The sequence below is a fragment of the Aulostomus chinensis genome, chromosome 15 (genome assembly GCF_037954235.1).
Source record: "Aulostomus chinensis isolate RoL2024-O1b breed Wild chromosome 15, RoL_Achi_v1.0, whole genome shotgun sequence".
Lineage (NCBI taxonomy): Eukaryota > Metazoa > Chordata > Actinopteri > Syngnathiformes > Aulostomidae > Aulostomus > Aulostomus chinensis.
Window position 1 is genome coordinate 9,658,931 of NC_141334.1, and position 17,249 is coordinate 9,676,179.

Consider the following 17,249-nt stretch of genomic DNA (forward strand, 5'->3'; position numbering starts at 1 on the left):
TGCAGTACTGATCCAAACTGAAAAAGGACGATAGACTGTATTGAAAACATAGAACATTTTAAGTTAATACAGTAGCCAGTATGACATCATAGTTCTCAATTTGTCCCCTTTTCAGAACAATGATTCATGTGCTTATTCTCATTAACTTAATCCCCTAAACAATGTAGTATCTGTGATCCAAGACAGATTAATATTTGATTTGTAAACTCATCATTTAGTATGATTTGCGGAATTCAACAGCCTACTGAATTGTTTTGGTCTGCCGCCTCCTCAGTCCGGTAAGCCCCGCCCTTCTAGATTTGACTGACAGCTCTGATCTCGAGACAGCAGGGTGGCCAGTCACGCTCTAGCCATGCAAATGAGCCGCGCTCGGGCCGGGCGGGTGCCCATGTGGACCAGCACCATGCCTTGTTGTTCTGAGCGCTGATTGGCTCTCTGCCGCCAGATCAGTCTTCATGCGCTGCGGCTCCGCTGCCTCAGGTAAAACACGGATACAAGTTCACCGGGACCGGACTTCCCTCTCTCGAGCCTCGCGGAGGTGAAAGGCCCACACGGGCACACCGTCTGTCACCGGAAGCTTTACAACTAGTGTCTGAATATCATCAGTGTCAAACGACTATGTGTTTAAGCAGTTTAAGCACGGGAGGGCTCATGTTGGTCGAGCGCGGAGGAGCAAAGGAGGTGTAGCGCGGTCTCCTGATCTTTGTGGAGGCCGTAGTAACAAGGCGGGGCAGAAATCCGGGAGGGGCGGGTCATGACGAGAACATCACTCGCCTTGTTGTGTGTATTCCTGTGCTCGCATCGCCATCTTGTTGCAATCCTATTTTTTAACGTACGCGAGGATCTACTTTCCGGATTAGAAACTACCAGCCTGCGTCCAGGAGAATCACAGGGGAACGGACACTCGGCGGTGCGGCTGTAGACCGTGCACACAGCGCTACCTACCGGGACACTACCTGACGTAACCCCTCGGTCTTTTTCCTCTGTTTGTCCCGGGCCACCGGGTCGCCAGTCGTGTGGGTTTACGCACAATGAGCATCGATACACTGTTGGAGGCGGCCAGATATCTGGAATGGCAAGCCCAGCAACAACAGATCACACGTGGTAAGTGGAACATCAAAGTGGCGCAGCAGCCCGGACGGATCACAACCAAATATCACTGGGCGCTGACCCTCAACTGTTGGGACCGAGGATCCCGTTACTACCTGAACCAACACATCCATAGTTTTTGACTTGACACGGAGCCAGTATAATGAGACACTGCAACACAAACGCAACACTCGGCTGACTCAACACCTCTTTCTCTCTTTATTGCGGAAACGGCCAAAGTTGTTTTTTTTCCGGACTACTTTGCGCGCTTTTGGTTGGTGTGACATTTTCTACACTCACCGTCAACGTGTGTGTGTGTGCGCGCGAACGAGAGGAGTTCCCGTCACAAACCCTTTTAATGTATAACTTATGAAGTACAGCTCGTGAATTAATAGTTTAGGTTCTACAAGTGTTGGGGGTTTTTATTTTTTCTTAAGTGGTTCATATGCGTTGTATTTGCCCCAGTTTTTGTCCGTCCGCCGTCGAGCACCGGCAGGGCGGTGGCGAGCGGAGCCTTGTCTTTACATAATACCCTGACATCGCTCTCATATCTTATGACACACACCGGGGCGGGCCCTCACGCTCTCGACCCGCTCCGTGTATTTTAAATGAGCGCGCGAGTGTATAAAATATTTGACTTTTTTGGGGGGGGGGGGCGACGGGGCGACGACGACGATTGATGGCTGGTCCAATCGACTGAATGATCCCGCACAAACGTGAAAGACCGGGGGGGCTGCTTTTGTGTGTGTGTGTGTGCGCTTCACCCCTTTGATGACGTGTCAGAGACAAATCAACCCCCTCCCCCCTGCATACCGCGTGCTTTGGATCCGCCCACAACGACCACGTGCACCCCCTCCCCTTACACACACTCTCTACCACACGCACACAAACACACACACATACAGACGCCTTGCCCCCGCCCTTCCCGTTCAGCCTATTGACAGTGTCGGGTCATGGGGGGGAGTGAGACAACCTCGCCTGCTCTCCCCCCACCCCGACCCAGCCTCGATGCTCCAGTTATGTAATTCACGCTTGCGTGCAGTTGGCAATCTGGAGCATGGTGTGTGTGTGTGTGTGTGTGTGTGTGTGTGTATTGTAGTCCAAGATCTACAGAACCAATTTAGGATGCTCTTGTATGCCAGCAAATATCAGCTTATGTGTCTGTGTGTCAGTGTTAGGTTTAGCAGCTTGATGCGACTAAATGACTCAGTAGCGAGTAGGCCTGCAGGATTGAAACAAAAACTACAAAAAATTGGTGAATTATTAACAATTATTCACAATATCTGCTCTGATTTACGCCACCTTGTTCTCTGGCGCTTTCTAAACCCGAGGGGTTGGGTCTGTTTGAACCAAAGGCTGGTGCTGTTCAGCTACTGGTGCCGTTCAGGTACTGGTGCCGTTCAGCTACTGGTGCGGTTCCATGGGCTCTTGTGCAAGCAGCTCTTGTTCCCTGATACCTGACCAAAACAACTAGATTGGAACCAACTCAATCGAGGGGTGTTGGTCGATTCCCAAGCAAACCTCAGTGAGATTCAATTGCAGTGAAAACACGAATACGCCCACTTGCAGTAAGCGAACCAAAACACAAAGGATTGTGGGCCTTTCGTATACTGGATCTGGTCTGTTTTGGTCTTCGGCTGGAACCTGGTGTTTGCTAGACACCTGGGCTGAGGAGTTTACATTTTCAGGCAGGTTTCACAGTTCTGCTCCTACGTACACATCCCTCAGAAAAAGTTATTGTTTTTTTTTCCTTTTAAGATTTAATCTGCTTATATATTGCACTGTGAAACTGAACTGGACTAAATTGAAAACAACCCACGTAAACCAATTTTGATGTGGTTTGAACCAGTCAAACGAGCAGGAGTTGTGAAAGCACCATTTGTTGTTGTGTCATATGAAGTGGTGCAACAGTAACCTGCGCAGGGTAGATAAGCACGTCTCGCACGACCAGAGCACCGACGCAGGGTTTTTTGCAGTGAGGCTGAGACACATGGATGCCTGTCACCAGCGTGTCATTAATGCCCGTTGTACCCTCAAATGAAAGCGCACACAAACATTTATGTCCTCCTCACACACAGAGTCTTTAAATACTACATTCTGGTGTTTTCATGAGATTGGCATCGACAGGAAGATGTATTCCACCCGTGAGCGTGACAAATGATGAACAACAGCCACATGAATACAAGAAGAGGAGCTCATTTGTCCTTTTCTGTGCAGAATTATAAAGACGGATGGTGACTGCATGTTCATGGCTGCTGCCAAAATTCTGCAGTCAGCAACAACAAATGAATGTTTAGCTTCTAAAAAAAAAAAACATGCCTGCCTAAATCTAGATTACAGCTAATGACTAATAAGAGGGAACACAAATGAGATTAACTGTTAATCTCATTTTAATGCATTTCTTTAATATCGGTTATAAACTATGTCATTGTCAGTGTTTCCCGAACAAAGCAGAGGTTTATGAAAGATTTTTCCTCTTCCAAATGGCTGGTATTCCTTATTCAACTATGCAGATGATATAAAGTGACGGTGAAATGGCTGTGAAAAGGGTCTGCAATGTTTATTTAGGCACAAATTCACTCTTCTCATTATTTATAGATCAACCCTAATGGGGTTGGGATGGTTTATCTTCAAAAAGTGCCTAAAAAAAACCCAGAAAATTTAGGAAACGGGGCTCTTGAGTGTTTTCTACACATTGAAGGAAATGACATCATCAGCAGAGGTGTGCAGTGTCATATAGAGAAGACATGTTACCCAACCAGGCATGTTGTCGGGTGTAGTTTCTGTTTTGCTTTACACTCGTGACGACGATGATGAAGATGATGACCGGCCGGTGTGTGTGAAGGCGTTGTGAATTTTTGAGGAATCCCTGGGATCCTCTGATTTTATTGCTATCGTTTCCATGGTAACTGAGGGCTTTCCACATTGCAACAACCACTCTACCATATCAGTAAGTGTGTGGTTACGACTGTGCGCCTCTGCATGCTCCACATGAGCAGTGTGGCACTGTTCTAAACAGTGATTTATTCTTTTAACTGTTTTTTGCATTTATCGCCGCAGTGCTGAATTTATGTTGTCATGATGCCAACTGGACTTCACCTTGCTGAGTGGCTCCTGAACAATAGACCCCTCTGGTTGGTCAGATGGCCCTAACTTGGCCCAGGGGAAGATGTGCTGGAATGGTCCAATTACAAGACAGACAGAGGGGGTTTTCTTCATTTAGCAAAAAGACACAGACGTAATACCTGTGGTTATATCCCGACATCAGGAAATAATTGCCACGAAAGGGGGGGTTCATTTCACTTCTTAGATATTTGTTGATATATAATTACAAAGACAGTTTTGCAGGCATAGGTGGCGTGGCTCAGAGGCAGATTTTCCATCTAGCAACTGAAGGGTCGCTGGTTTGATCCTCACTTCCCTAGGTGACCATGTTAAAGTATCCTTGAGCAAGATACTGGACCCCTAATTGCTCCTGATGGCCCTGCGACAGACTGGCGACTCGTTATTATGACAAAGTACCTCTTTCTGTGAGTCAGGGCTGCTCAGAGCTCAGAGTCCAATCTCTAGCAGTCCACTGTTCCCCGTAAAGCCTGTGGCAACGATTCAAGACGGTCTTTAGTGTTTCCTCCTGCACCGTTTACACTCTTGTACACTGATGGTGGAACAATTAGGGTTTCAGTGTCTTGATCAAGGACACTCAGATGTGGTCTGTAACCTTCTGATTAGTAAATTGCTACTCCTCCTCCAGAGCTACACTACATGTCAAGTGTATTCCACCCCCCGCTCTAGTGGAGACTTGTATACAGAGACATATAAACTCACTTTATGTGATCCATACAAGCACGTCTGTCCTCCAGACTCTCAGGTCCCCTGTCATTAGGTGCTGTGTGGTTTCAACCTGCTGTTTGCTCACTTACTGTTGAACCAAGTAGTAGACCTGCAGTCTGGAGTGTTAGCCGGTCACCTGTCAGTGATATGTCCTGCCCTTGAGATGAAATGTAAAATCTGCTCTGGGTTATCCTCAACCCAATATTAAGCTCATACAACTCAGTGATGACGTGAGCGTGCTCAGGCCAGGTCAGGCCCGGAGCGATGTGAGTGCAGGGCAGCGGTGGGGGTTTATGGTACTTCTGCATGATAAAAAAGCAGCTGCACCAAGTGTCCAATTCCAGTCCATCTTCAGCTACTGTCCAGACTCCACTAAGAGTGTCTCTGGGCCGGTCCAGTGTTTAACCACCACCTCTCCTGTTTGTGACCCAACTGTATCTCCCGTAGCCTCTTTGCATTAGTCATCATTTTCCTTCTGTATCATGTTTTCTGTCCATCCACAGAGGAAGAGCAGCGCAAAGAGAAGGAGCTCATCAACAGGGAGGCGGAGTCAAGACGTGTTGAGCTTGTGACCTCATCATCCCAGCCAGTCAGAACCAACCATGTCAACTGGAGCGATGACGCTCACCGTCAACAACCAACCCACCCTCCAGCACCTCCACCCCCCTCTCTGCCACCTACTCAGGTCCCCATTGCCGTCATCCCAATGGTCCCAGTTGTCACTGCTACACCCTCAGTCCCCCCCCTCCCACTCACAACGCAGATTGCTGCGGCAGTGACAACACTCAATGGCCCCCTGCCAGTCAAGAAGGCCTCCTCACCACCGCCACAGCAGCAGCAGCCGCCGCCGCCATCGTCCCATCACCTATTGTGCTCCTCCCAGATAAAAGTAGAGACTAGTCCGCAGCTGATCACATCCAACCAGTCCCAGCCTCAGGTGAAGATTCAGTACCCAGCCCCCATTAACACTAACGGTGCTGGCTCTCAGCACGCACTGGCTCCCCATCAAGCTCCTCCCACATCTCAGCTACGGCCTAATGGCATGACGATGGAAGACATGAGGGGAATGGAGGGGAAGAGGAGACCAGGAGGGTCAGTTGACGTTTGTTCATGTGTACGATCTGACTAACAGGGCTCAGGTGTTTTTGTGTTTTTTGCATCTGATGATGGGATTTGTGTTTTGCAGAGCCGGGACCAGGGAGGTGCACAACAAACTGGAGAAGAACAGGTCAGTCACAATAACCCCTCCATTGTCACAGTTGTTGCTAACTCACCAGGAATGAAGCAACACAGCCTTGTATTGTAGCTTGACCACCACATACACACACGTTTGTGTTTATCATGTGTGTTAAGACAGAGTCTTGCAAGGCCAAAGGTCATGGCATTTCCTCTTCCTGTAGAGCCTTCACAAGCATAGAACATTGGATTCATGAGGTCCCTTTAATTGACAAGGGCACGGCTAACCTCTCAAGGAAATGCTCGACTGACTGATGCATTATGGATATTTTCTAATTTGAAAATGTCAAGCGGAGTCTGACTCTCATCTCTAACTCTTGGCCCTTCAGGCGAGCGCACCTCAAAGAGTGCTTTGAGACGCTGAAGAAGAACGTTCCAAATGTCGATGAGAAGAAAACCTCCAACCTCAGCGTTCTCCGCAGTGCTTTGCGTTACATACAGGTAGAGCTGTAACACTTGTTCTCAACTTCCGCAGCACGGTGGTCCAACACAACATTTCGGGTTCTGCTGGCTTTTTGTTTTCCTTTTTTACTCTGGTCTTGCATTGATTCAGCTCTGAGGGGAAACACAGGTTTGTCCCAGTGTGATGAGTATTAGGGTTGCACGATAATATCAGCTCGACATCCGTATCTGCAGATTTCGGTCATTGTATCAGTAGCGGTGTGATGGCCAATATTAATATTAGCCCTGTTCTGTCTATTCTTCTTTAATCCTCATCAGTAATGAAGAAACAACAATAGATATAAGATTCCTGTATTGTTTTGGAAATGAAGAAAAATTTTGCTTTTTCAAATTCACTATTTTTACATGTGGTTTTCAGCTGGGCAGGGTCACAAGCCTTAAAATTTACGTCCTCCATTTAAAACCTGGACTTGTACTTACAAAACCCGGGACTGCATCTAAAAATGGTAAATGTACAATACATTAGAATGTGAATACTTTTTCCCAGTAAGATAAACTTTCAAATACAATATTTTAGCTGTTTTGTTTTTTTTCAAATACTTTTTTTGAAAAAGAAAAAGAAACACAATACTTAAGTGAAGCAATTTTTCACACCCCTAGTTTTCAGCCTGCACAGAAATGTTAATATCTGCTGATCAACATCAGTAAATATCAGCTATCAGTCAAAATCAGTTAAAACACATCAGAATACCTAATGTTCACAAAAACTCTTAATATCGTGCATCCCTAATAAATATAGAAAGCCGGTTTTGTGCTGGTTCGTCTGTTGTCAGCATGATACCATCATCCAGTTAGGGCTGAATCTACTAATTAGGGAGTCAAGTTTCCTGCTTAAGTTCAGTGTACAGCTGCATGCCAGAGGTTTGTTGAGAACATTAGTTTGCACTTTCAGTAAGAGTCTTATTCGGTGGAAATGTTGTGTAACGCCATCCTATGTAGAGTCATGCAGTGCGACATTGATAAATAAGTGGTTGTGCCAAGACGTAAAGGCGAAACATTTTGGTTGGGAAACAAATATAAGTTGTGTTGAGAAATAATGTTGCATATAGCATGTTGGTGGCTAAGGGGAGGGAGAGTGCGAGTAGCCTGAGAAGATGAGTTACCGGTCTATAAAAGTAGACGTAGGAGGAATCTACCCTCTGTTGGAAAAGAAACACAGCCTGGAGTTGAAACTTGGTGTTCAGTGAAATGTGGTGGGAGGAGGAGCTAGACTAGGCCTTGAGATGAGAGGACTTGTTCAAAACAAGAGCGACTGCAGGGTTTCACTCTCCAGGGAGCTCGACACACAGGGGGGATTGGAGGCCTTTGAGGTTTTTGACAGGAGATTTGATTCGAGGAAGAGCTGAGCTGCTGGTTTTTAAAGCTTTTAGAATAATGAAGGAAAGAAGGTTCATTCATAAAAACGTGCCGTCAGTATCGTTCATACCTTTGACATACTTGTACCTTTACAGATATTTTGACTCAAACACCAGTTCCTTACTGATACTTTTCTCTACTCAATAAAACCAAGTTTGATCAAATGAAACTGGTACTGGTAAAGTGAAACAATTAATGTTCAACAAAACAACTTTCACAATATTCATAGGAATATTTTTACAAGCGTTGCGAAGTTCAGGCCAATATTAATGATGTTAAAATAATTATCTGACTAATTACTGGTGCTGACGTGTTGGGTTTTTTTTTTTTGTATTTGCCAGTATTGTTTTTTTTAATAATTACTCGAATCTCCCAGAGTAACAAAATACATAAATAATAACTGTTAGTCTTTTAATATCAACACTTATAACACACACACACACACACACACACACATATCTGCCTAAAGATGAAAATTGGTGTATTGGTGGATCCTTAATATTTTTCTAATGTCTTGAGATGATATCTGTAGTCTGGAAAACCATAGAAAGAGGAATTTGTTTGCGTGTTGTGATTTTACTTTGCCATCATAAACTAGCTTTGATATCTTTAATTTGCACAACAGATCATCAGGGATTCTACCAAAAGTAAACGACACTACGAATAAATTATTGTCTCCTGCATGAATTGAACAGAGCTGCCCTAAGCCCAAAACTTGATGTGATTAAATGGTTTTAGAGCTCCTCTCCGTATTGTCCTCCATGTTCCTGTCTCTTCATCCGTAATCGGTAGGTTTTTTGTCGATGTGTGACTCACTCCCGTATTTCCCACCTTCTCCCTCTCTCTCACCTCACCTCACATAAACTTGTAAATCTCCCTCTCTTTCCCTCTCCCGGAGCCATGTGAGATCCGAGCACATGGCGAGCACAAGCCTGATGACGTCACTCAAGCTTGCCCCACTCTGATAGCAGGCGGAGAGTGAGACAGTGACGTGTAGCGGCGGGTGCACTAATGGGGCGAGCCGCTCTGAGCGTGTGCAGTAGCATGTGCACGAGTCATGTCAGTTTCCTTTTTTGGTTTGAATCCTTTTGTAACTCAACCTTTTCTTTCCTGCATCTCTGTCCATCTTCTCCATGTCACCCTGTTGTCTCTCTTCTGTAGAACACTGGGTAACCATAGCAACCGGTGGCAGGTGGCCAGGTCCATGTCTACCATTTTATTCTGCGTGTGTGTGTTGTAAAGACTGAACTGGTCTGATTCAGGCTCTGTTGGACTCTGCAGCGATGATGTCACTTCAGGAATTCACAGCAGGTTCTGTTGCAGCGTCTTTGTCCTCGTGTCAACCTTGTAGAGATCACATGTGTCCACACAGATGGATATGTGATGGCCACATATCATCACACTTGAGTCACTGTCACCACTTTTTTTTTTTTTTTTTAATTTGAGAGGTGATGAAGGAGGAAGGAGGCATCGATGAAGGGGAGGAGGGGTGCAAGAAGGGGGAAGGGTGAAGAAGGAGTGGGAAGGAGTGTAGGATGGGAGTGTAGGATGGGAGTGTAGGGGAGGAATTGAGAGTGAGCTAAAGCACCCGATTGGCACGCGTCCAGTCGCATCACTCCTTTGAGGTAATTACCCGTATGCTTCATCCAGTAAGATCGCTCCGTACAAACTGCTGCCCAGGCAGACAAGTGCTTGCTGATGAGGTTGCCAAGGTAACGACTATGGGTGGCAGCTGTTTCCTTGGTGATTTGCTGCAGGGCTGATGGTGTCTGGGTTTGTATAGGAAGACCTCAAAATGATGCTCACCGATGCACACGGCAACAGCTGTAGTTCCTCTGCAGACTGAAGCACTTGATTGCTGCCTTTCACACCGTTACCTTTGTTTCATGCGTCTGGTAGCTCCTGAATGAAATGTGGTCCCCAGCCCGACTGCTCCACGGACTTTTAGAACTTTCTTTTGCCGTGCTGGAGTAGATGACACCGCTGTCAGTGAGTGGATTCAAAGCTGAATCAAAAACGGCACATTTGCTACTAAACAATGATCTCAAGCTCGATGTATAAAGATGATTGGAGGTTTGTGTTCACCTGCGTATCAAACACCAAAAAACAGCAGGTATTTTAACATTCGGCGCTCCAGTCATGCTTCTGCTGTTACGTGTTGTCGCTGGATAGTTCATGATTGCAAATTAGCAATTACAGGTATTTTACATGAATGGGACTTCTCACAGGAAGTCCTCAACCTGTAATTAGCTTGTTTAACGCCTGGTTTCAAAGCTAATGGTTTCTTGCTTGAGCACCTGAAATAAAAGCTGTGGTTTACATGTGCTTGGCAGGTTTGTTCTAGGACATAATACACACTTGTGACTTCATAGAACACAGACAGCGACCGCTAACACGGCGAAACAGGACCACAGAGTTCGTCTCAGACATTAAACATCATCATGCAGAAAACAAAAGAAGTACAAAGTGCGGCTGTGCTGACGAAGAACTCTTGTGTCGGTGGTGTCAGGTTTTTTTTTTTTACTTCTAACGGCTGCCAGTGTTCATTCATAAAGATTATCTTGTGTTTTTGTACAGTAAAATCAACTGGCCACTGGCCCTTGATCGAGGGAACCAGGGGTGACTGTAATAACTGCACCTCTAGGAGCAGAAATAGCTCATCTTGATGTATTTTTTTTATCACAGTGGCCACTGTATCATATTTTTTTCTTAAATCTCTTATTTTTTGCAAATTAAAAAGTGCAAATGTCCTCATTTCACTGAGTATCTGAGTAGGCTGTTGCTGTTTGTGTCCGCAGTGTTTAATCTTGTATTCAGTGAGCTCATACAGGATACACAGCATGTAACAACATTAGGAGTTATTGACAATGAATATTTTTTTTATGAAACTAAGAATGTTTTTTATTAAATTCTGTTCCAAAATTATATATTTTGATCTCCTTGACCCCCTACCTTGGGATTATTACGCTACAATTGTTGAAGGTCAAAGCTGGTTTTCTGGTAATCCGCCACTTCCTATTCATTCATGACCTCTAAAAACTGCCCCCTGCAACTATGGGAAGAGCCTGCTTGTGTGTTAGTGAGGGGGAGGGTGGAGGAGACGGGGGGGAGGGGGGAGTAGATCACCTGCTATGGACTGGGTTGTGAATTTGGACGAGTGCTGTGAAGGAAGTGGACTCGCGTGTGAGGCCGTCACGTGCCTGCAGACAGTAAACAGCTTTGCTCAGTGGAGTGAGTGTCCTGTGGTGGTATCATGTGTCCCCACTCTCTCATTTTCTGTCCTGTTTTTGTTGCATCAGTGAGACAAGAATCAATACTTCGAATGGTTTATGATGTATTTTCTACCAGCACAATCTTTTACTTTTAGCCTTGCTTGATTTCTCACATCTCCAGCCACTGCACTCCTTTCTCTACCCCCCCCCCCCCCCCCATCCCTCCCTAGTAATCTGTTAATGTTCTTAGCCTGTCGCACTGTTTGGTGTTCATGCGTCAAATGACCCACACTAAAACTGGGTCACAGATTCAGAGCGGGGGTGCTGGGAAAGCTGAGCTCTTTCCTTCTAATTCTTCCCGTTAAGTTCTGTGCCTCCTTTCTGCTTTTTACCTCCTCATTTCATCCATGAATCTGTGAGGTAGCAGCAGCGTATGAGAGATCACATGACAGCGCTGTGACAGCGATGAATGCCTTCAATCAGCCAGATCTGATTGTTCAGAGTAATCCAGTGATGACGTCAGCATTGTTGGGATGATGCTGAACTTGTATGATTGGCGGAAACCATTCTGACCTCCTTCCATGATAAAAAAACAAGCAGGGGGGAAATGGGCGGAGCTTAAGTGAATAACAGAGACAAGCAGTGTGTGAAGCTGTGAGTGTGTAGAACTTTGTAAGGATTGTGCAACCCAGGAGAACAGCTACTTTGGTAAAAACTGCACTGGGGAAGCAGTGGATCTCAATTCCCTTTTCTGTTAAAAACTCTTGAATTCAAAGAGAGAACGTGATCTTCATTTCCAAAAACAAATACATTTTTTCTGCATTTGCATGTTGTACAAGTTTCCGTTGTTTGGATCTACTTTTCTCTGTTGTGTTACTTAACTGTTGAAACATGAATTTCAGACGCTTTATTTGTCTCTTTGTGGAAACTCGTGCAGGACGTGTAGAGCCTTTTTAACAGCAGCTGAAGAAGCAGAATTAATACGAGAACAAGTTTTTATTCAAAAGAGAAACTCAGAGCAACAGACTGGCTGCAATACAAACAAACGCCCCATGTAAATCTCATCTATTTCTGTTCATCTCGCATAATTTTCAGGTCATTCATTGTTTACGCAGAATGCAGCGTCTGTTGAATTTGAGATATTAATGTGCTCAACGTGTTGAATTTTCCTGGTAGCACTGAGACCGATTATCACTGCTGTTACGCATCTTTTTGTCTGTAAAATGATATAAAAAAGTGGATAACAGGCACAATACATCAGTTATAAACCTGTTTTTTCAACTAAAAGCCCACAGAATTAGGATGTTAGGTTTATTATCGTCAAATATGAAATAAAAACGATGAAATAGTCACATTTGAGGAAACTTTAACACAAAAATGACTGAAGAAGTTATAAGACTGTCTTCTTATTACTGAATACTTGTTTCAGATCTTAATGTGTGTTGTTACTGTGTCTCCCTGGAAGACTCTGAAGCGGAAGGAGAAGGAGTACGAGCATGAGATGGAGCGGCTGGCCAGAGAGAAGATCGCCACGCAGCAGCGGCTGGCCGAGCTCAAGAACGAGCTCAGCCAGTGTATGGACGTCATGGAGATTGACAGAGTCCTCCGACAGACCATCCAGCCAGAGGACGACCAGGCGTCCACGTCCACTGCCTCAGGTACCGTCTTTGAGCTGAAAGAGAACAAGTCAGTTTTCGGTAGTAGGATTCATTCGTGGCTGCCTGTCTGTCAGCAGATGTTACATTAAAATAAAAGTGAAAGCACCTTCATGTCTCTTGATGACTCAACTGTCTCCTCTTTACAGAAGGAGAAGACAACTTTGAGCAGGACATAGATGAGGATGTCCCTGCTCCTTCGGCTCCAGCGCCCCTCCCTAAACCAGCGCCCCCCATCCTTCAAGCCCAGCCGCTGCTCACCCCTCACCTGTCCATACAGCACGCCACCCTGCCTCTCTCTGGTGTCCTGACCACGCCCCCTTCATCTGCCCCACCTCCTCCTCAAGCCATTGCCCCTGCATTAGCTCCAGGTCCACCTCCCGCACAGTCGGCTCATCCCATTCAAACCCCGGCTGTGCAGGTCCAACCCACTGTCATCGCTCACGCTGCCGTCTCCCACCCCTCAGTCATCCAGGCTGTCAGTCACGCTCTGCCAGCCAATCACAAGCACCTAACGCACATTGCCCCATCACCTGGCCCCACCTCCTCCACCCCTCAACCAATTGCAGCAGCCCCAGCAACTGCTGCTACCGCCACTCACCAGCCGCTCGCCCCCCAGCCCATCGGACACATCACCGTCCATCCGGTGGCACACCTTGGAGCTCCCCTGCCATCTCGCCTCCCGACTCTCTACCCCCAGGGCGTGTCGGTGTCCCAGCCCACCATGGTGGGCCACATCACCCACAGCTTCACCCACCACACCCTGCCACACGTCCAGGCAAACCCTCAAGCTAACACTAATGGAGCCCAGGTGAACAGCGCTGCCGTGGTGAGCCAGGGAAGCCCGTCGCTAGGGAAACCCACTGCAGTGCTGGCCCCCCACCCCCAACTGGTGGGGCAGACAGCTGTCCTTAACCCTGTCACCATGGTTACAGTCCCAACCTTCCCTGTCAGCACACTCAAACTGGCCTGAAAGAATGAAAATAGAAACAGAGATAGGATGGACTAACACATCCTTCACACTCCTTTCAATAGTCAACTGCAGACACATCTAACTAAACAAGAATGTGTGTGTTTGGACAACTCCAGCTGAATATCTCCAGAGATATTTCGGTCACTGCTCTGTGAGTCGACCTGAACAGTAACCTTAAAGCAAAGTCTGAGGCTCAGGCCATCGTTTGTGACAATAAGACTGTGACTTTTGTCCCCACCGCAAAGACGGAAACTCTGTCTTACCTTCCTTCCTTGCCTTCCTCTATCCTTCCTTTTACGACCTGAAGCACTAACATAATAAGCTCAGTTCACACTCAGGCATCACAGATTTACCTTAATCACTCATAAAGGCAAGAGTTGTTTGCGTTTAGGCTGTTGCTGTGGTGATGCAGTATGTATGGGAAAGTTATTTGGAATAATGTCACAGATGGGTTTGGTTTACCTGACAGTTTTGAAGTGTGAAGACTATGAGACGGAGAGCTGCAGCACTGGCTACATTTGCATGGGCGGCAATATTCCCGAAGTACCCCATAAAGACTCTGAATAAGACACCGACATGTGAATGGCATTTTCGAACAACCTTAACCTGAGTAAGCTCAATAAGCAATAATCCAATTAAAACATGGGGAGTATTCAGGTTTTATTCACACCAGGGAGAAGATTGTGGACGGGTTTACACCTGAATCACACTATGAAGTCGTATCAGAGTTTATGCAGCATGTATGGCAATTAAACTGCTTTATGACAATGAATGACCTAACTTCCAGGGAGTGTTAGTAACTAGCACGAAAACACTTGAAATGCGCCGGTCACATGACAAATGGTTTCATGTTGAAACTCAGACATGGGCGTCTCCAGCCAGTAGTCAGACTTTGTGCTATATTATGTAGCAGAAATGGAATATTCTGTAAGAAAATCAAATATTGTCTTATTTAGAACAAAGTTAACGCGCGAATGATTGCCGTCCGTGTAAATGAAGCCGATATGACTCACTGATGCAGTTCTTGTCGTCAGATGCGATGTATCTCCACTACCCCGGTTTATTAATCCGAAATGTACGATTCGTGTTCTCTTTGCCTTTTTCCTGCAATCAAACACTTGAGCATCCAGCCCACATCCTTTCATCACAGAACCTCACAAATAGGTTCAAAATGAAAAGGTGACGACCCAGAATGCCAAGAGGACTCCGTCAACAGTTTTAGAATTAGGGAGAAAGACTCCACATCTTTTACATGTGGTGTCTTCTTTCAACTTTGGGTGAAACTGTGGACAAGTTTGAACTGGCAGCCCTTAACACCTTAACACCAAATCCCTGGTCTGATGTTACTGGCCTCCTGGATGTCCACAGACAACATGGACTTTGCCTGTTATTAATTGACCCTGACATTGATTCCTTAAACACAAACTACTGATTTAAAAGAAGAGTTCTAGCACTACCCCGAGAACAGTCCTAAAACAGACTGAACGAGTAGAGTTCAGTCAGAAAACTATGCGAAATCCCCCACAGCTCACCGATGGGTCGTCAGTAGTGTCCTAACTCCCGTAATAAAGCAACAATGTTTAAGGCTCTTGGAGTCATCTGTTCCTGTGGGAATGATTTGATTCTGCCAGTACTCACGTGAAGTCTTTGTACTCAATAGTGGATTGTTGAGGTCAACCATTCAGTTGTTCTTAAAACACAAGCCTAATATCGTCAGCTTAAAATAATCAGAGGTCATGATTTTTACCCAGCCGAGCACTGTTACACCAGGAGGATCAGCCTGCCTTTCATTCCCAAAACTACCCAGGAAAACACGATCAAACCACCAGAAACTGCTCCGTGACAGTTTGTTGCTGTCATACATGATGTAACCTGAACTCACTGCAGGGGAAAATACTCCTCACTCTAATGCAACAGCTCCCTCTGCTGCCTCATCCCGACACATACACAACACCTGCAGCTCAACTACCTGGGAAAATGTTGGGCTTCGGTCATGAAATGCTCTTATAGAGCAAAGATATTTGTTCTTCGTTTAGTCGTACAGACAGGAAGCTCGAAACGATAGATGTCAGGGGCGAGGAGTTACAATCGCCCTCAGGCTTTGCTTCCTGTCTGTAAGATAAAATCAAGGGCTGGAAAAAGTCTAATCGTGAAAAAACAAATTTGCGTGTAAAAAAAACAAACAAAAAAAACAACTTTTCATGAATGAGGCCCAATAACTGTAAAAGTTAAAGTTCGTCACGCTACGTAAGAAAATGAAATCCACTCACAGTGGCAAACTTTTTTTTTTTTCTGCAGCTTTTTTATGATGAATTTGACAGCATCGTGGCCTTTATGAAAGCAACGTCCAACAACTGTCAAACTTTCTGGTCCAGAAAATACGTTTTCCAAATTTTATAAAAGTAGAGGATGTGTAGTGACGCCCCTCTTCGTGTGTTTTTGTCTTGGCTCCACAGCCGTCTTGCCAGCCTATATGTGTCGCACCATAAAATCTATCGCACCCCGTCAGTGTACGTAGCCAGTGTCACGTGAATCCTCTCCTTTTCTGTATGTTCTGTCTGTATATGTGACTGTATTCAATATGCTTTATATTCTGTACTATAGTTAATCCTACTGTACCTGTAGCATGGCTCTGTTTTTGGTTATAGGTTTGCCCTGTGCATGATGGAGTGTGTGTGTGTGTGTGTGTGTGTGTGCGCGTGCGCGCGTGCGTGTGTGTGTAGCAAGCAAGATATTTTTTTACACAGAGGTGATTTATGGTATGAGCCTGTTTGGGTGCTTTCGTGTGTGCCTACACTCAGTTTTCCTGAACACTGTGACAACTTTGGCAAAACACGTACACATTGAGCGAATGGAATAGTTGTTTTTGATGTTTTTTTTTTTAAGTTGTTTTTTTTTTTTCTCCCCCTCCCCCTGTTGGACTGAGACATGGAGTGGTAAAAGTAAAAGAAAAAAAAAAGATGTTGCTCTTTCCTTGATAACATAACAATGTCTAATATTCAATTTGAGTTTTGTAATATTTGTATGTACGTATGAACTTTTGTAAATTCGTGATCGTATGCACGTTTTGGCATATGAGTGTACGTATCTTGAAATTTTAAATGCTTGTTTCTTTTTAGTTGTTTTGCATGTAGATTGCCGTTCAGTTTCTTTTGTTTGAAGGTTTTGTTTTCATGTTTCTTTTTGGGACCATGTACAATACTGTATAACGTGGGCAGGATCTTGGACCTCATGCTACATTGATATTATATATTAATATAAAATCATGTTTTCCCTATGGAGAAAGTTTTAAGTTATATATCGCCTGTACACTTTGGGCTGCCTTTTAGATCTAACTGTCCACTGTTTAAGATAACGATGATAACGGATAAAAATATTAATAATTAATTATGCTGATGAAATAATAAAGATTCTTAATAAATCTTATTACATTTA

At 45.1% G+C, this 17,249-nt stretch overlaps 1 protein-coding gene across 1 annotated transcript; it reads left to right on the forward strand.

The window, feature by feature from the left end:
• The first annotated feature begins 778 nt into the window (after window positions 1-778).
• On the forward strand, window positions 779-17,240 carry mntb (MAX network transcriptional repressor b). Its single transcript, XM_086227023.1, has 6 exons — window positions 779-1,104; window positions 5,424-6,012; window positions 6,107-6,148; window positions 6,486-6,597; window positions 12,652-12,844; window positions 12,991-17,240. The coding sequence occupies exons 1-6, from the start codon at window positions 1,032-1,034 to the stop codon at window positions 13,812-13,814; spliced, it is 1,833 nt and encodes a 610-aa protein (XP_086083149.1). The 5' UTR covers window positions 779-1,031; the 3' UTR covers window positions 13,815-17,240.
• The last annotated feature ends 9 nt before the right edge of the window (window positions 17,241-17,249 follow it).

Coding starts and splice junctions, on each gene's coding strand:
- mntb (XM_086227023.1), top strand. CDS start 1,032: ATGAGCATCGATACACTGTTGGAGGCGGCCAGATATCTGGAATGGCAA. Junction 6,013..6,106: donor GGGAAGAGGAGACCAGGAGG/GTCAGTTGACGT, acceptor TGTGTTTTGCAG/AGCCGGGACCAGGGAGGTGC. Junction 6,598..12,651: donor GTGCTTTGCGTTACATACAG/GTAGAGCTGTAA, acceptor TCTCCCTGGAAG/ACTCTGAAGCGGAAGGAGAA.